Source organism: Sorex araneus, chromosome 7 (assembly GCF_027595985.1).
Source record: "Sorex araneus isolate mSorAra2 chromosome 7, mSorAra2.pri, whole genome shotgun sequence".
NCBI lineage: Eukaryota > Metazoa > Chordata > Mammalia > Eulipotyphla > Soricidae > Sorex > Sorex araneus.
Genome location: NC_073308.1, coordinates 16,831,119 through 16,851,853, shown reverse-complemented (window position 1 = coordinate 16,851,853; position 20,735 = coordinate 16,831,119). Strand labels below are relative to the sequence as shown.

Genomic DNA, 20,735 nt, shown 5'->3' with positions numbered 1-20,735 from the left:
TTTGGCCAAGGTCAGTGTGCTGGATGGGTGCCCGAGCGCCTTCTGCTCTGCTCCATCAATGCTCCCCCTCTGGCTCTAGGCTGCCCTGATTTAAGTTATGAAGTAGGCGGATGCTTCCGATGGCCAAAGCAGTTGTCATATTATGAAGCTGCAGGTCAAGTCCATCCTTTTAAGTTCTGCACTTCATTCATGGCATCTTAGAACTGGCAGAGTGTCACACAAGATCTCATTCATCAGTTGCTGGGCAATCAAAGCATCTTGGAAGGGAAATGGTTTCCTTCCTCGTGAAATGATCCTTCTTGCTCCATATTCCATGTCTAAAAACCATTCCTTAAAAGAAAACCCCTATTTTTGGAACACAGTTTTGGCTAAACTTAAATGGCAAAATTTAAAAATAAATAAATAACCAAGTCAAGTGCATACTGAATTGAAAGTTCAAGGCCTGGTACAAAAATGAAGTAGCTTTCCAGGAGCAAAAGACTCAAGTGATTCTGGTGTATGTTTGCGTGATCAATCAGTCACTCATATGTTTCTCTCTCTCTCCCCCTCTTTCTCTCTCTCTCTCTCTGTATATGTGTATCACATGGCTGCCAATCAAAATGGGTAGTCAAACATTTGAGTGAGTGGATAAATACATTTATGAAGGCTTTATAACCATGGACTGACCAGGGCTTTCCACTTGTTTATCTCTTGATACTTCTAAACCTGGACCATACATGCAGAAAGATACAAATCTAGGCAAATTTCCCAGTCATTCTTTTTTTTTTTTTTAAATTTTATTTATTTTTAATTAGAGAATCACCGTGAGGGTACAGTTACAGATTTATACACTTTTGTGCTTATACTTCCCTCATACAAAGTTCGGGAACCCATCCCTTCACCAGTGCCCATTCTCTACCACCCGTAAACCCAGCATCCCTCCCACCCTCCCCAATCCCATCTCCCCCGCACCCCACCCTGCCACTGTGGCAAGGCATTCCCTTCTGTTCTCTCTCTTTAATTAGCTGTTGTGGTTTGCAATAAAGGTGTTCAGTGGCCGCTGTGCTCAGTCTCTAGCCCTCATTCAGCCCGCAACTCCCTTCCCCCACATGGCCTTCGACTACAATGTAGTTGGTGATCGCTTCTCTGAGTTGACCTTTCCCCGGAACGTGAGGCCAGCCTCGAAGCCATGGAGTCAACCTCCTGGTACTTATTTCTACAGTTCTTGGGTGATAGTCTCCCACTCTGTTATTCTATATACCATAGATGAGTGCAATTTTTCTATGTCTGTCTCTCTCTTTCTGACTCATTTCACTCAGCATGAAACTTTTCATGCCCATCCACTTAACTACAAAATTCTTGACCTCCTTTTTTCTAACAGCTGCATAGTATTCCATTGTATAGATGTACCAAAGTTTCCTCAACCAGTCATCCGTTCTGGGGCATTCGGGTTTTTTCCAGATTCTGGCTATTGTAAACAGTGCTGCGATGAACATACATGTGCAGATGTTGTTTCGATTGTACTTTTTTGCCTCTCTGGGATATATTCCCAGCAGTGGTATTGCTGGGTCAAATGGGAATTCAATATCTAATTTTTTGAGAATCGTCCAAATTGTTTTCCAGAAGGGCTGAACCAGTCGGCATTCCCACCAGCAGTGAAGAAGGGTCCCTTTCTCCCCACATCCTCTCCAACAGCGGTTGCTTTTGTTCTTTTGGATGTGTGCTAGTCTCTGTGGTGTGAGGTGGTATCTCATGGTTGTTTTGATCTGCATCTCTCTGATGATTAGTGATGCAGAGCACTTTTTCATGTGCCTTTTGGCCATTCGTATTTCTTCCTTGGTAAAGTTTCTGTTCATTTCTTCGCCCCATTTTTTGATGGGGTTTCCCAGTCATTCTTATTTGTCACCTTCCTTAACTAGCCAGTATCTTATGACTGGAAAACTTGAAAAAACTTAAAACGTAAAAAGGGGCATCAAGCACTCGCTCAAGGAGCTGCTGAAAAGCAGGACTTGGGATGTGGTAATGGGTGTTCATTCAGAACAGTGTGAAAGGAATCAGCATTTCTTCTGGAAAGACCTTTGCCAGCTCTTACAAATATCTGACTCAGGGCCAGAGAGACTGCTTCAGGGTCAAGGCTCTTGGTGCCAGTGACTAGTCCTGGTTGGAACTCTGCCTGTTGAATTTTGATCCTTTTTCTGGGCCATCACCAGGCTGCAGAGTCATCTCTGGGGTTTTGGGTAGTCAGCATCACTCTGATCAGGAACTAACCCAGAGGGTCCGTGTGCTGCATGGTCATGCTTACAGGGGAATGTTCTGTTTGTGTTTTTATATAACACCATGTCTGTTTTCCACTTTCACACAACACTGGACACATCCTATGAGACATTCAGCATTCTTTTTTTTTTGTTTTGTTTTTGGGTCACAACCGGCGATGTACGGGTTTACTCCTGGCTCATGCACTCAGGAATTACTCCTGGCTGTGCTCAGGGGACCATATAGGATGCTGGGAATCGAACCCGGGTCGGCTGCATACAAGGCAAACACCCTCCCCTCTGTACTATTGCTCCAGCCCTGAGACATTCTGCATTCTTATAAAGTAGACACTGAAAATCTTTTACCTGATTGGAGGTAATTATTCAGTGTTCTGAGTACAATTAAGGGAGATCTGATTTAGCTCCCCTCCCTCCCCTCCCCTGCCTTCCCTTATCATGTTCTCCCCTCAATTTCCCTCTATTCCTCTCCTCTCCACACTCTTCCCTCCCCTCTCCTCTTTTCTTTTCTCTTCCTTTTTTGTTTTGTTTCTGGACAACACCCAATGATGCTCAGGGATTACTCCTGGCTCTGCACTCCAGGATCACTCTTGGTGGGCTTGGGGGACCATATGTGGAGCTAGATTCAGACCCAGTTTTGTTGCATGCCAGGGAAGCACCCAACTTGCTGTTTCATTGCTCTGCCCCCAAAATCCATCATTTTCTTGTTGACCCAGCAAGGTTACAGTTTTCTGCCCATTGATAGAAACATTCACACATCTAGATTCACTGATATTTGATTCTCTCCCATCCCTTTAATGTTAACTGTCAACTAAGAATAAATCTGGAGTAACTTGTTATTAAAATTAGATGCAAAAAGTTGTGAAATAATCATATCATTAAATATTTGGCTAGAAAAAAAAAACCTCAGTCTTTCATCTGAATATTAAACTGAATATTTACCTAGATGGACCCAGATAGAAGGGAGATTTTGAAACTAACCAAGAAATGATAGAATGGTAAAAGGACAATAATTGTACTGGAGCATTACTTATTTATGGTGTCTGTTAATGATATTTTACTGTTGTTGTGCTCACAATTAGCAGTGCTCAGGTCTTACTCCTGGCTCTGTTCTTAGGAGTCACTACTGGTGATGTTCTAGGGACCTATGGGATGTTGAGAATGGATCCCGGGTCCTCTTCATGCAAAGCAAGTGCCCTACCTGTTTTATGTCATCCAGGCCCATGTTGTAGGCAGGTTTTTAATATTTCCTATATTTAATTTTAGTGACTATTATTTCTGTGTAAGCACTTTCTTATTATCATGGCCACTCCTGGACCTCCTACCCCACTTCCTCTCATGAACCTTAAGTTCCTCAACACTACACCATGTCAGCTTTGGGAGGAGAAATGCTGTATTTTCATTAACTTGAAGATGTGCCCATGGCAGTTATGTGCTCAGAACTCAAGGTAAGCAAGAAGCTATTGGTCATATGTCTTTTTCAGTCCTGAATTTTGATGAGACTTTCCCACACCTTCTCTTACACAATCTGTCTCTCATCTTTCCTGTTTACCTTCTTCACACATATTTAACCTTTGGCACAATAGGACAGAATGGTGTCCCAAGGTCGTTGAGAGGGAGATGGGCAGATGGGAACTGTTGTCTCATTTTATTTCCGAATTTTTGTCATTTATTTTATTTATTTTTATTATTTTATTTCATAGTCCCTCATCAACACATTTTCATTTATCTCTCTGACTCCTTTTTGATGTCCCATCATCACTTCATTTCTGAGTCCTTTTGGGCTGGGGTGATGGAGAGTTGTAATCTGGGGAGCTCTTTCAGTTATAAGACTTTTTGCTCACTATTCTAGGATATAGGGCCTCCAAGACTAACATGACCGTGGAGTCAGTGTTTGGTTGGGGGCCTTACTTTATCACATGGTGTCTCCACACAGATGGACTGGAAGCTCACACGGTCTCTTGGATAAGATTCCTAACCTATCAGGACCTTATCACCTCTCAAAGCACCCCTCTCCAGACACCCATGCACTGTAGATCAGGTTTAACCTCTGAATTGGGAGAGCTCTGTCAGTGTACACCCCCTCTGTACTGCGACAGGGTCCCCAAAATCTGCTGCTTTGCTTCTCATCGAATGAAATTTGTCTGCACCTCCCAGCCAGCCCCTAAAAACCAGCTGGTTTAATTTCATAGTAATTCATTTTTACAGGGTATTGCATTTTGCACATGTAATATTTGTGCTTCTGTTTATGCAGAACATACCTCATGGAATGCTGTGCATTCTTTTTTTACTAGTATTATTGCATTAAACTTATTGTTGCAAATGTTTCACAAAATAAGAAATGTGTTATGGCATCACAGGAAAATTTCTCACCGGTATGAAATTTGGTGCATGTACACATTCATGTTATATTAACATCTAGTCTCTATTGAACTGTAGCGTTTTCCTAGGTGTTTTCTGTGGTAAATGCAATTGCTTTTATATCTGACCTAGACATGCCTGTTATGTTATTAGACTTACTTTACATTAAATCTCATCTCTGACAAATCATGATACCTAGAAAAATGATATTAAACATCATGGGTGTTTTTGACATCTGATAATTGTCTCTCAGAATTTCTTTGGAAGTGGGGGTGAGCCACTCCCGACTGAACCCAGGAATTGCTCCTAGTGGTACTTGGGGGCCCTATGTAGTGCTAGGGAGTAGACCCGGACAGCCACAGGCAAGGCAAGAAACTTACCCACTGTACTATTCTCCTCTGGGCCCTCAGAATTTCAACTGGAGTCTGGTAACACGTGTTTTTAATTTTTGGTGAATTACTGGTAAATTGGTCAAGACTTAAATTTTGTTTTACTAGAACCAATGTTTGCCTCTCTTTTAGGTTTCACAAGTTTGACTTCCTGCCTTTAAAGGAGGCACAGATGCTGAGACCAATTCAGAGGTTGACTCCAGACTTTCTGCCTTCTCTCTCAGCCACCAGTTCCTTTTTTTCCCTTTGTTCTTGTCAAATCTACTGACTTTTGGAAACTTTTCTCTACCTTTTTGGCCATAAGATTCTTGAATTCATCCTTATTGAATGGAACAAAATGCTCTATAGTTTTTTATCCAGCAACTTGTAAAACCAGCTTGGTTGATTTCATATTTAATTCATTTTTTACAGGGCTTTGCATTTTGCATAAGTAATATTTGTGCTTCTGTTTACACAGAGGATCCCCATGGGGTGCTGTGCACCGTTATTACTGTTATTATCGTGTTAAACATATTGCCAGGGTCACATTTAATTGTGAATTAGCAGCATCACTTTTCCTCATGTTGAGGTGTAATCATATTTCACATCTTGGGTGAATAAATTCACAACTTGATTCACCCAAGAAGTAATTTTTTAAAGGACCAAGAGAAGAGTTCCCAGTATTAAATAGTGCCAAGACAAAATAGTTTGTATAGGCTGGAACCAACTCTCTTTCAATAGTTGGCAAAAAAGTTTAACAGGCAAAATGAAGGAAAGAAGATTATCTTTTTTCCTCTCCCCTTTCTTCTATCAACCTGGTCTCTATTGAACAAATCTAGGCCAAGTATGCTCTCTCATTCTCTCTCTGACATCAATCAAAATAAGAAATAGTGCCTTTTGAATGGGAGATCTCCTTTAATTACATCGGGAAAGTGCTAATGGTACATATTGCATGTTTAATGCAATGTTCTGGACACTCGTTTTCTTTTGCTATTTTCTTTTCTTCACAGCCACCCCATCTATATCAGAAATAAAAGGTTCAAGGCTTGTCAGCATTAGTTTATAGATAGCTGTTTAAAAATAATGAGATATTGAGTGTTGTAAGGCTCAGGGCCGTCTTGCTAGCCTCATTTATTTCCATTCACCCTTTGTCAGAATTGCAGACAGAAGACATTCAATTAAAACGTGTCACCTGTTGCAGATGACCTAATTTGTCCTCTGAGGTGTCAGAGATCAGGGCACCTTCCTGCCCATGGAGAAACTGTACCCTCAATGGCACCCTCGCAATGTTCTGGTCAATTTTTCACATTTTGAATTTGGTTCCAGTGCACGTGATAAATTTAGCACACCCGCCTCTGATCCAGCTGGGAGCAGTGAGTCACACCTTCTTTTCTTTTTTACTTAAAAAAAAGGCAGAGGGGGCAAGGAGGTGAGGCTTTTCTGGGACTGTGTCCAATGTCCAGAAATCTGTAGATGCATTTTGGATGCCACTTGAATCAGAAAGGGAGGGAACCCCCCGTGATTTCCTATGCAAGTCTCACATGTTTAATAGTCCAGATAGCTATCAGGAGACCAAACGAAAGACTTCCCCGTACTAATTGTTCATTCATCTGTAGAGCAAGGAGACTCTAATGTGAGTCATGGCTTTATCTCTTTCGGTGACTGAGGACTAGGGGTGCATGTACGTGCTTCTGCACGCGCGTGCTTGTGTGTGTGTGTGTGTGTGTGTGTGTATGTGTGTTTGAAGGAGGCACTTGGCTCTTAATGACATGCATTTTCTCTTGTTGGGTGATTTTCTGCTCTTCTTTCTGCAGAACCTAGCATTTCCACCCACACCCAGGATAAGTTCATAACTTGCTGGCAGAATCACTATATCACTGTCATCTGGTTGCTCATTGATTGCTCAAGTGGGCGCCAGTAATGTCTCCTTTTGTCCCTGTCACGTGCTAGTGTAGCCCAATGGTGTCTGCTCGCTCCAGGAACATGAAGAGCATGTTATTCTTACTGTTTTTGGCATATTGAATACATCACGGGTAGCTTACCAGGCTCTGCCATGGGGCGGGCTATTCTCGGTAGCTTGCCAGGCTCTCCAAGAGGTATGGAAAATGATACTGCAGCCAAAGTCAGTGCAGATACCTGTGTGTATGTGTGTGTGTGTGTGTGTGTGTGTGCGCGCGCGCGTGTGTGCGTGCATGTGTGTGTGTGTGTCTCTGTGTATGTCTATTTGTCTGATGGGAATACCATCACTGGATCTTCTTTCTAAACATACAAGGTTCAGCCAGAAGGTGACTGTCTCCAGGCCAGACCTTGCTTTTGCTACAATCACATTTTTTAAAAAAAATTTAATAATTGTTGTTTCTTTTTATTTTTTTGTTTTGGGGCCACCCCTAACCACATTCAGGAATTGCTCCTGGTGGATTTGAGGGACCATATGGGATACCAGGATCGAACCCAGGTTGGCCACATGCAAGGCAAGCACCCTGCCCTCTATACTATTGCTCTGGCCACACTGCAGTCACACTTACAGGAGGAACCAGTAGTTTGGACATGGCTGACTCTGAGGCCCTCCCAGGATGGAAGAAGCAGAGGGGCAAAATTCTCTCGGTCATTATTGGATTACCCACAGTCTCCAGCTACAAACCCAGGTGCACCCAGAGACTGAGAGTTGAGATGCATCCCCCTGGCCCACTGAGTACAAGGATTCATGTCCCATCAGCTGGTCACTCGTCCCGCCCTCTGCATGCTGCCTGACCCTCTCAGGGAGGAGGCCCCACATTCTTTCCTACTCAACTGCCTTTTATCTGCCCATGTTTCTGGCTTGGGAGCACTTTCCATGATGCTTTCCCCAAAGAGATGTTGATGGTGTGAAGCAGCATAAATATGGTGGTGGGGGCCTGGGCTCTCGGGCTGGAGAGAAACACACGTATTGGGAGCACAGCAGATCTCAGTTAGAATCCCTGGCACCACATATGGTCCCTGGAATATTGCCATGTGAAGTCCTTGAGCACAGATCCAAGGGTTATTCTTGAGCACAGAGTCAGGAGTAGTATTTGAGCACAGAGACAGAAGTAATTCTTGAGTACCACCATCTGCAGCCCAACCCCTCTGTACCCCTAGAAATAAAGAACCTGGGTTCTACAACTTCTGTCCCCATTTATACTCCAACCTGTTCCTCCCTGTTTGTGGTCTTTCATCTGTAAAAATGGGCACAGACCTCATTGCATGAATGCTGGGATTAGATGTGTTCATGTCAGTCCAGAAATTAACCTCTTACCTGGGAGATAACCATTTTTATTTGGGAGATACTGATCATAGCGGGTAACATGATGTGATCCAAAGCCACTTGGGTCCAGATTGCATCGAGCTTGCTTCTGAGAGTCCCATTCTGTCCTTCATTCTCCATTCCTTTGCCCCACTAATTTCTCAAGATTCAAGAAACGTTAGTCACTGGCTGTGTGTTGGTTTATCCCAAGACATTTCCTGCAAGAATGGGTCCCCTGGGTCCACAGTGATGCGTGGCTTGATGCAGGACTGCAGAGGCAGGCAGGAAGGGGCTCCTAGTAATGGGCCTTCCCTGTAGGTCTGTAGAGAAGGGGCAGTGGTGAACAACTCCTGGGGGTGGCGCTACATGTCATGTCAGGATCAGAGGAAGCTTTCATTCCGTTCTCCCTGGAGTCTTTGAATATGTATTTCACTCCTACATCCTCATCCAAGGACCCTGCAAGTGCTTTCAGCTCCTCTCTGTGAAACTAGGACTCTGTCATGGCTTGTCTTCCCAGGAGGTCCCCATCAGAGGCTGTCCCTGAGCCCCCATTGTGGGGGCCATCATACAAGTCTGCCCCTGCTGCTCCTCCTGCAGCAGCATCTAGTGAGTGCTCCACCGCTGTTTATGGTGAGGCGGGGACTCCTCCCAGAAGCCCCAGGCACACTACAGGCCACAACCAGGTATTTCTCGCTTTAAAGGAAGGAAACCAGATTTCCTGAGGCAGCAATGGGGTCCACATGCCACGGGAAGGCTAAGGCACAAAGTTCCCACCATTTCACTTCAGTCTTTCAGACGTCTTGCACTTGCAGTCTGCTTCCAATTTCAGTGGTAAGCCATGACTGAAAAATTAATGCAATTCTATATTTCATATTTGTTAAATGACATTTCTTTTTAAAAATGCATTTGGCATATATGTGTATATTATATATTGTTATGTATGCAAAAATTATTTCTTTACTCTTGAAATTTACTTGAATGGATCTTTGTATCTTGATTGTGTCTTTGATCTTTCTTCCCTATATGAAGGGCATTGCTTTTTTTTTTCTTTTTGGGTCACACCCGACGATGCACAGGGGTTACTCCTGGCTTTACACTCAGGAATCACCCTTGGCGGTGCTCAGGAGACCATATGGGATGCTGGGAATCGAACTCGGGTCGGCTGCGTGCAAGGCAAATTTCCTACCTGCTGTGCTATCACTCCAGCCCCATGAAGGGCATTGCTTTTTAGTGAACCTTTGTTTGAAAGCAACCTTAAAAAAAGCTTGTCTTTAATAATGGAAAGTAGGCATGGTACATGTGTGTGATTCTCTTAAATAGGAGGCCCTTTATTGCCCTATGAAATGCCTCTGATTTTGTGTTGTTAAAAATATGAAAAATACTCTAACTTTGGACTTATATAGTATTATAAAAATTTGCATTTGGGCATAAAATCTGGACTAGAATGAGCTGGCCTCAGAGGCCTGACACTCAGCTGTTTTCCTGGTGGGTGATTGTGGTTGTGGTTGTGGTTGTGGTTGTTTGCCTCACAGCAGATTCCCCACCCCACTTGCACTATTCTTGCTTTCTCAACTTTGTAAACTCTGATAGTGTTGGAGATTTGTAATTCCCTTGTGACCTTGGAGGCCCAGGCAGTCACTGGAAGAAGAAATGGCGTGAAGCGTTCTACTTGGTAGGTAGTGCCAACTAGGAGAATTTTGCATTAAGGAAAAGAGATAACAGTGGCCTCCATGTGAATAGAAAATCCAGTGGCCTTAATTAGCTTCAGAGCCTGTCAAACAGGGAACATTGTGGATATCTTTTTTTTTTTTTCCTGCGAGAGGTCTTATTTTTAAACTTCTCAGAAGGACTTTAGAGGGGAAGTTCAGGAAGAGACCGTTTGTATTCCTTAAGATCGCCAATCGAGAAAGCTCCAGGCTGTGCCCCCTATGGCACTGTAATATCTAGATAAGGACAGATCTGGATTTCCTGGGCTCGTCATAAATATTGTTGGTTGGTTTCTGCTAAAATCATTTGGAAACTTAAAATGTAGCAGGATACTAGGATAATTTCTCACACTGTAGTTGGCATGTGCTTACAGAGGAACCCAGGGGAAGCATCCTTCTTCTCAACAGAACTAGATGACTTTCCACATTTTTCTAAAGAAGCCACAGCCACAGTAAGAGCATCTTGATGGAGGGATCACAGATCTACACAAATAGCTCAGGCTCCACAGACTCATGATTTGGCTGAGCCTTTGGAGGAATCTTCCCGCTTCATCATGCTGCACGCCGGGTGATGCAGAATTTGAGGCAGACTGTCAAATTTTGCAAGATTGGTTTTCAATACATGCTAATGGAACAGAGGGCAGAGAATTTTGAAAAACAGCAGTATAATACCAACTTTCTTGTTTTCCTTGGCTTGTTAAAGTTTACAAATACTTTAATAGTATACTTGTATAGATCTCTTTGTACTCATGTTATCCTACTATAATAGTGGATCCTACCTCAAAATAGCAGGGAAAAGAACATCATTGTCTCCATTATATGCTTAGAAAAACAGATAGGCAAAGAAATGATTCAGAGTTCACAGAATAACTAATGAAGAACCAGAGGAAAAAATACCCTCAAGTATATTCTGTCACTGTCATCGATTTGCTCGAGCGGTCACCAGTAACGTCTCTCATTGTGAGACTTATTGTTACTGTTTTGGGAGTATTGTGCCCGCATGGCAGAGCCTGGCAAGCTACCCGTGGCATATTCGATATGCCAAGTATATTTACTTGAAAATTATCTATATATAATAAACTATGCATTATATAAACATGATTTGAAGAATATGTGTATATATTTTCTCATGTAGTATTTAGGAATAAAGTATTCAGTTTCTCAGTTGAAATAAGTGGAAAGGAGAACTTTCAGCCTTTCACTAAATTATTGTAGGTATAACCCAAGTATATGAATTTACAGATTGATATACAGATTCACATTGATATCTGCAAAGTTGAACATTTCTGGTTAGAGAAGTTAAAATATTTTCTACAAATAAGTGGTGATTTTATTATCATTCCTCTTTTTTCTTCTTTGATGTGTTTTATTTTCTTTGGGTATGTTTTGGGCAGGACTGGGGGTGGGGATGGGGTCCACACCCAACAGTTCTCAGTTACTCCTGTCCCTGTTCTTAGGCATCATTTGTGGTGGTGCTCTGGGAACTGTATGCAGTTCCAGGGATCCAACCTGGGTTTGCCCCAGACAAGGCAAGAAACTGAACTGCTGTAAGTTGTGTGTGGCCCCTTAGGTATGTATTTATATAATAACTGACCATATTTTTTATATACTCCTACTTTTTTTAAAACGATGCCTTAAATCCCTTCTACGCAAATGCAATTGAGATAGAATCTTCATCCATTGTATTTGATTTACAGTATTTTAATTTAAAATTCAGCATTACTTCATCATTAAATATTTCTGTCCTCAGCAATGTTTATCTCTATGAAATTAGTGTTCTAGCAGGAAGAAGTATAGTGTCCTAATTATGCAGAGTTTGTTTTCCATTATTTTTTTTAAAGCTAGAAGAGGTGCTTGTCATAATCTCACATTTGATTTCCTCTCATCTGGCCTTCATGTGAGACTTGGGTGTTTCAATTTTATGGATGCCTTTAATCTTTTTTAAATATGTTTTTCTGGGAAAATATTAGCAACGGATATTTCTAAATAAATAAGAACATTTCAGTGATATATGTATGGTATTGTTTCATCAGACTATTTAAAATACCATTAAAATTTAAATGTCTCTATTATTTTGATGCCCATGAAAAACCTGCCTATTTTCCAAGATACACAAATAAAGAGACATTTGTCACATGTTTGAAGTTCTATTTAGTCCAATTGAGTTATATTTTACTTGTGTTCCAGGATGCCTGTATCTATGTTAAAAAATAAGAAAAAGCAATTAGTTTTACTGAACGGTGTTTTCTCTGCAGTAGGAGTGAATAATTCTAGCATCTTATAGAAGAAATGTCTTATTATGATCTGAGTTTAAACATTTCATGGGTATGAAGCAAACTCATATAAAAAATGACGTTGACCCCCATCTGATGTAGAAAACAGATTCTGAGGTGAGATTAAAAATAGTAGATGTTTGCACGATTGATACTGAACAGTTTATCAAGAGTATCCCTTTACCTACTTTTAACCCTCATATCGTGCCCAGCATGATTATTTCCAGCTCTTATTGTCATAAGAGCTGGAAATAATCATTATTGTTATTGTCTTATTGTCTCCTCTATCTTACCTACCCTCAGCTCCACACACAGTTGTGGTTAACTCCAACCATTGACCAGTCCTTTTATCCCCTGTTTTCTCTGGCCATGGGAAAGAAAGGCGGGGAAGAGAGAGAAGGAGAGAGAGAGAGAGAGAGAGAGAGAGAGAGAGAGAGAGAGAGAGAGAGAGAGAGAGAAGAAAAGTGTCTGCCATAGAGGGAGGCAGGGAGTGGGGGTGTGATGGGAGGGAACCCGGGGACACTGTGCTGGGAAGTGTACACTGATGGAGGGATGGGTGTTGGAATACTGTATGAGTGAAATCTAGTCATGAACAGCTTTGTAAGGGTCTGTCTCACAGAGTAGCACTGCACTGTAGCACTAACATCCCATTGTTCATCGATTTTCTCTTGCAGGCACCAGTAACATCTCCATTGTGAGACTTGTTGATACTGTTTTTGACATATCGTATATGCCATGGGGAGCTTGCCAAGCTCTGCAGTGAGGGTGGGATACTCTGTAACTTGCCAGGCTCTCCAAGAGGGATGGAGGAATTGAACCCAGGTTGGCTGCATGGAAGACAAATGCCCTACCCACTGTGCTATAGCTCCAGTCCATCTCACAGTATTTCACCTCTACTATTTTTTTCACCTTTTTATTGAGTCTCACAGTAATTTAATAAAAAGGTAAAAAAAATAGTAGAGGTAAATTGGATATGCAATTAGACTAAAAGGTGAATAAAATAGTCTTCCTTCCCTGTACTAATTTTTTTCAAGTACTGCAATAGTTTTATTGAATTTGAAATACAATTTGAAATAGTTGATATTTGCCTACTGTGAACTGCCTAAATTGATAATGTAAATTTCACACTTGTGATAAAGTGAATTTGACAAATTATTGTGATCTTTGGAAATATATTGAATCTGAAATGCTTTGCTATTATTATCCAAACTTGGCAGGAATTGTCTCTGTATATTGACTGTCAGCTTTTGCTATATAATTATATAGTCTCTTATTTAAAGAGAATAAAAACTTTTCCTCTAAGGCAATTTATTATCATGTGAATACAATTAAAAGTCATGTAGGCAGGGGCTGGAGACATAGTACAAGAGGTAAGGTGCGTGCCTGCCTTGAATTTGGTTAACTCAAATTTGATCCCCGGCATAGCATATTTTCCCCCAAGTACTGTTCAGAGTGATTCCTGATCACAAAATCAGGAGCATGCTTTAAGCACTGCCAGTGTGGTTCTAGCCTCCCCCCACTAAATGATAGAGGAGTGCTTTGTTCAACTGATCTTAATTTCAGGAAATAAGCCATAAGACCCTGATTTATATCATATGTTCTTAAACATTTAGGAGTTGGGCAGATACAGAGATGGGATGGATGGATGGATGTATTTTAAATCTACATATATACAGCAAAGAAGATGTTGAGGAGACGGGAGAAGAGGAAGGAGGGAAAGAGTAAAATCAGCGTGAGAATGAGGGCTTTTCTTTCCATTTGGGGGGTGGGCACAGAAAGGCACTATGGATATTCTTGTAAGCCACTTTTCAAAATGTAAAGGAAATGCAAGATAATAAAGCTATCCAATGATGCTTAGAATCAGTCTCTATAAATGCCCAAATGCCTACTGAAAATGCTGTCAATCAAGGGTGCCTTTTCTTCTCGATGTATATTAGTAGTCTCTCCACTGCCTGTGCTCCATGAACTTGGTCCTATTTGTCCAGTTGATGGCTTGAGTATAAGATGACCATGTCAGAATGGTCTGCAGCCAAGACCAACAACAGGGATTTAGGCCACACAGTGGACTTTGTGATGGGCAGAACCCATTGTTGAAACTCATCAGTTATGACTTCTGGGTTAGAAAATACTGAGTATATTGTTCAATATTTGGGACTGTGACCCTATATTGACAACATTGAATGCCTTTTCAGATAAGTGCCATAAGCAAATTCCGTAGACCTAAGACATATGTCTCCCTAATTCTAACAGTTTTAGAGATACTGAAAAGTGTTGCTTCCTTTTTAACCTTTGTTCCAGGGTTTTGCATCTATATAAGACTAACATTTGATACTTTCCATTTTCTTCCCCTGTTTATTATGCTTTATATTTTTATTTATTTATTCAAAGCTTCTTCCGAGATTATTTTTCCATTTTCGACAAGGTGTTCCCTGTCTATCTGGCCATCAGAGAAACATTCAAGCAGGTTTTATTAGTAAGAGTTTTTTAAATGCAAATCCCACTATAAAATTAAAAACCTGTGACCCATTAGTAGTGTCCTAACAAGTCTGTTCTCTAACTCCGACCCAATGAGAACTATAATCAGACAGGCTACCGGGAAAGATCAGAAAGCAGGGAGAAACCAAGATAATGAGGAACCCTGGAACATTAGACTACATATGAACAATACTGAAACTCGGCTATGGATACCACGTGCCTTAGAAGGTGCAGGAAGGAGTTCTCTGGCATTCACACACTAGTTTCAAGGAGCATGTAAGCTCTGTACCAAACTTTGGGAGTTCATATTTGTCTATCTTATTTAATTGCTTTAGAAGTTTTCACCTGATTTCATTGAAACTGTGTGGTGATTTTTCAGTATTGGCTTCACAGTTTTATCTAAAACTAACTATATGTAGGTGTATTCCCCTAAGATGCAGTAGCTGCCTAAAATTGTACAGCTAAGGTAATGTAAAAAATAGTCTTGTTCCTGTGGATCACTGGTAATCTTTAACATCTGAATAAAAATATCTTGCTTCCTGAGTCATATAAGGGTACATTGACCTTTCCCAGACTGTGTCATAGCACTTAGAAAACCCATCACATGCATTCCCTGTGATATTAATGAATATTAATACTCAACAGGACTCAATTGAATTGCTTTGCACAGTTTATAAGTTGGGTCTCCCTCTTAAAGTTTGGTAGTCTTGTGTGTGTGCTTGAGGTTTTGAGAAATGCTTCAGTAAAATAATACTGAAAGTGCTCTTCAGCCAACTCTATCTTCTGAATCATTTGAGAATTGCTAAAAGTTGTACATGAAATTATGTGGTCAAATGGAGCATGGCTATTAATAGATACTGGCACACTTTAATCAATTAAGCCCAACTTCACACCACAGAAAGAGTTTCTCTGTTTATGTGGACTCTCAAGTAATTCTTCCTCTATTTGACAAAGATTCATTTAACCTTTCCGGAATGTTCTAATCATAGACCAGAAACCAGCTTTTTTCCTTTTCTTTTTAATTTTTTTTTTGCATCTTTGGATAGGAACTAAATGTTAAAAGTAGGTAAAGGGATATACCTGATAACCTTTCAGTATCTAGAAACCAACTTATTAACATGTTCTTCTCCACTGTTCCCTCATGTAAATGAAAGATTAAAAAAAATTGAAATCCCTTTTGCCCTATTTTCTAAATCTTTCAATTCTGCTGCTGCAAAAACTCCCTGAATCTTGACCCAACCTGTCTCTCTTGGGAAAAAGTTTTCATAAATGCCAGCTGTCTTTGCCTGCTTTCTACCTTCACTCAGCTCTGTCCAAATAACGTCCATCTGCCTGCATTTGTTCTATAATCTCATCTTTCTGTCCTGTGCTCAGCCCAAACCTACAGTTTTTACAGATAAAGGAAAACCTGGTGGATGTGGTAATGTAGTTGTGTTTTCCTGAACTATGTCGACGAGACAAGATAGAACTGGACTTGCCTCCCATCTTTCTCTCCAGCCACTCTAACATAGATATCTTTATGTTCATTTCACCTCATTTCTATCACAGGTTCCTGATGAGCCATCTGGTTGGCCGAGAGGGTTTGGTTAACTCCCTATCCATCCTGTCTATGGAATTTTAGGGGATGATGATTAAAAAAAAAATTCTGTTGTTTTTGAGAACAAAATCCAGCCTCAAATAACAGTTCTTTATAGTAATTCAGATGGAAATGTCCCTTTTTTTAGTCACATGCCTCTGGTTTCTATGACATTCCCACCATGTCTTTGGGATTTTCTAGCTTCTGTCAGATTTGGATTCTAGTTGTGGACCACCTAGTTTGAGCCAATGGTGGTGCATTCTGGCATTAAAACTTACATGATTTATAGGTTTGTGTCGCCTATTCCTATGTCAAATGGACCCCTGGGAAATCCTGCCTTCTCTTTCCCTTCTCTGTTGTCATTCACTTTGGTGACCCTCCCTTGATCACAGGTTTCCAGGACAACCAGTTCCACAGTAAGTCTTGCTTCTCTTTGTCTACAGGGGTGCGTCTTGACAGAGTACGTGGAGGCCGGCAGAAGTACAAACGCAGAATAGATGCAGAGAACAGCCCCTACCTGAACCCTCAGCTGGTTCAGCCAGCCAAAAAGCCATGTAAGTACAGCAGTGGGCCTGCAGGGAAGTCTCCTGTGACCTCTGACCCTCCCATTGCCAGAACTATCCCTGCCTCCTCCTCCTCCTCCTCTGATGGGGAGCTGTGGTTCTCTTACCAAAAATTGGCCTTCGAGGAGTAGCAGCAATTCAGCAAATTGTCAAGGTCCCCTCACCAGAAGACCCCACCACTACTCCCTCCTACCTTCTTGTTCCTTGTCATTGTGTTAAAGCGTAAGCAAGGCAAATTTATGCGGTGCGCATTTTGTGTTTCCTGGTTTCAGAAGTACATAAAACAGATCGCATGGTGATCATTAGTTTATTGGAGCTGTTCAGTTCAGATTTCATGAGAAAGTGAGTCAGTCTAAATGAGTCCGACTGCTCAACCTCCCTGTAAAAATGCATTAGGAGCCTCATTAATTTGGAAGTGTAGAAGGTTAACACACTCCCTAGCAAGAGATTAGCACCAGAATGGGCCCTCAGAATAGTAAGCAAAGAGTGGTGGTGTGGTTCCTTGTCTTAGGCCCTCAGGGGCATTACGAATTGACAAGGGCTGGGAGTTTAATAATGCCAGGTTATAATATGAGAGGGTGGCTGTTTTGTGGCTAGAAATGCAAGCCCATTACACCAAAGACCTGGGAGACAAGATTGAGGCAATAATGATGTGCTCCTTGGAGAAATCACTCGGGGGCTGTCTCCTAGCAGAGGATGTTGACAGAGACTACTTCCGGGTGTTTAGGTTTAGAATCTCGCTGAGAAGAGCTGTCTGGTTCTCAGAGATCGCGGCTGCGCTCACCTGGGGCAGCGCGAGTGCTATTCTAGCGTTCCTGGAAAGACTCCTTTCCCGGCTGCTTTCGAGGAAGAGGAAGGTGTCCAGGTCTAGTCAGATCATCCAAGAGGGGTCGCTGCTGAGCACCACGCGCCTGAGTGTATGGGCATGGCTAAATCAATCAATCAGACCCCGAACTGTAAACAAGAGGGCACACTAGCCGTGCCTAAGGAAAAACAGCCAGTTTTACAGAAAATGAAGGCTTAAGTGAACATATGGCATAGTTTCCTTTTGCCTTTCCAAAAATCATTACGTTGATTATACCTTCAATTGTCCAATCTGGCTGTGTCTCAGCCTGCAGAAGCTGTTTGGCACCCTGTGAATGCCATCTAGGCCTGCAGGAAGCAGATTTTACACATTATAGTAATAAAAAAAAAAGACACCAACTTTCTGATAATATAAAAAACAAAACGCCATAAACGCACGCTGAATTTCACTTGGAGTTTTTTGCTACGGGATTTGATACTAAACAACCTGTCCATTGCTGTGCGTGGACCCAGCAGACATAGGCTGGAGCCTTTAGTGATTCACGCTATGGAGACAACAGTGTGGCCCAGCGCTTTGGGAAGTGCACATGCTTTTTCATCACTTATCGTTTCCTGTGTCAACCCGAGAAATTGGGACGTGGTTTGTCAAATACTTTTCAAAAGACTGCAGCCCGCTCCAGCGAGCTCTATTTGTTGGAGATAAAGAACACTCCTAATAAATCATTGCTCATTATCTCAAGGCCTTTGTGTTAATTTTCCTCAGTCCATCCAATTAGTGTGTTTTGGTAACAAACATTTATAAAACTTAATTTTCAGATCCTGTCAGATAAGCACCGAGAGACCCGGGCTGGGCTGGCCTGAGCGAGTGGCTGGCGGAGATTTCTGGACTCTGACTGATTGTATACCAGAGAAACTCGGGGATGAAAATTGGGTTCTATTGATTCTAATTAGAGAAACATTAAATAAGATTTACTTAGGAACAGTGCTGCCGGCAATTCCATTTTCTGAATCATGGGAATTTCTAGGCTTCAGCCCCAAATTTCCCTCACCTCCCTCGGTTCACCAGGGGGAAGCGTGAACTAAAAGGACAGGCCACTGAGCATCTGCTTTAGTTCCTTCATGCACCCTTTATCATTTTTTTTTCTTTGCATCCTGAGAACCTGATTGTGGTTCACAGGATTTGTACCCGGTGAGAGCAATGAAAGTTACAACTTTTCCAAGAATAACTAGGAATCCAGGGTGTTGCTTCTGCTGCAGATACAAGAATCAAATGTCATTCTCTGCAGCACATACAAATTTTCAGAGAGAAAAAACGATTTTACACTTTTTCTAGAAAATATGACATTTGGGAAGATTCCCTCCCAAATCTCTGCTTTTCTATTTGATGATAATTAAATAGCACTGCCATCAAATTTGTTCACTATTGGCAATTAATACCATTCATATGATACATTTTGGTTTTTTAATCTGTAAAGAAAACTAGTAATTGTAGCTGGGGTATCATCTTCTTACTTTTTCTTTAAAGGTGGCTAAGGAAGGCTAGGTTTCAAATTCTGAGGTGTGGGAAGTCTTTTAACTTTAAGCTGTCAAGTTAAAAACTTAAAAAGGGCAAAATGTCTGGTTGCCCCAGAGAAAACTGGCATTGATTACCAAGATCCCTTCCTCATTCTCATTTTCTAGAACAATAGCAAGTAGAAACTTGAAATACTGGGGTTGATTGTTTCCATGCCCACCTCCTCTCCCTTAGAAAAGAGTGTAAAATCAAAAGCTACAGATAGAAATGGTGGTGGGGGGGAATGACCAACAAGGAAAAGAATCATTCCAGTCCCAGGGTTTTACAGCCTCTCCATAAACTCTCACATGCCCCTGAGCAATAAAACACATCAGACACTATGCTTTCCATTTGTCTCTAGTGCTTTGCTTATTTTAAACACATACATCACAAATCTCAGACAGATACCTCAGAACCAGAGCATGAAATAAAGACAAAATAGGAACGCAGATGATTAAAGAATTAGGCATGCCAAAGAGAAAATACTGTCGCCCTTAAGTAGGAGGATTTTTCTGGAAACTGATATTGGCTTTCTGAGAGATTGGCTGGGTGTGGGGGAGGGGGAGCCTGGGAAGAAATTCCTCTTCAATGCATCCCACAGAGATGGCTAGACAGGCCTGACTTCACCCCGGCAGAGGGCCTCTGACCTCTGCCCTCCTTTAAGGAATTAAAGCAATTAATGACTTTCTGGCCCATTATAATGATTTTGGGTATTAGTAATCTCCCCCCACCGTCACCATTTACACATTTTATTCTATATTTTCATGGCTTATTGTGGGTTCTTAAAAAAAAAAAACACTCTGCTAGATCCTATTTAATCTTCTTTCCCAAACCCCACTTAAGAATCTAAGGGCATCCCAGAAAGCACCTCCTCTGTTTTGCTGTAAAACATTTCATTCCGGTACCTGTGCTTCCTTCCAGCCCAGGCAGGTAGAGCAAAGAAGGAAGGGAGCTTTCAGGAATGACTATTTCTTACCGTGACTATTGGAAAGCAGTGGTTAGTAAATAAATCTACCTGAAGAGAGAAGCGTGAATAGAATGGGAGGGGGGGCACCCAGGTGATTTGAATTGATTTTCAAAAGAAAACATCCTTTCGGCTGTGTGAATCTGTGTATGAGATATGTACCATTAGTGATTTTGTAGTGCTCTGGTCTGACCCTACAGATAACAAGATTGTCTCACATTTGTTGGTGGCCGAACCCGAGAAGATCTATGCCATGCCGGACCCCACCGTGCCCGACAGTGACATCAAAGCTCTCACGACATTGTGTGACCTGGCTGACCGGGAGTTGGTGGTCATCATTGGATGGGCAAAGCATATTCCAGGTACACTTTTCTGAAAATGGAAATGGTAGGGCTGCCAGAAATTCCTGAGATTGACTGTATAGGCTCAGGCAATCTGAACATGTCCTTTGTAGGAGATATATACACTAATATTATACTTTTTTCCCTTTTGCATTTGTTTTCCTTAACTACTATTTCAGACCTTCCTGAAACTAATAGAACAATTAACCTTTTTATTTCAGACTCACCTTGAACTCTTGCT

At 41.6% G+C, this 20,735-nt stretch overlaps 1 protein-coding gene across 8 annotated transcripts in view; it reads left to right on the top strand.

Moving 5' to 3' along the window:
• ESRRG (estrogen related receptor gamma) overlaps positions 1-20,735 on the top strand; it is a 597,387-nt gene that overhangs the window by 511,111 nt on the left and 65,541 nt on the right. For all 8 annotated transcript variants that reach the window (XM_055144537.1, XM_055144534.1, XM_055144533.1 and 5 more), the window contains 2 exons: positions 16,714-16,824; positions 20,354-20,515. In XM_055144537.1, coding sequence (XP_055000512.1) covers positions 16,714-16,824; positions 20,354-20,515 — 273 coding nt within the window. The remainder of the gene's footprint in view (positions 1-16,713; positions 16,825-20,353; positions 20,516-20,735) is intronic.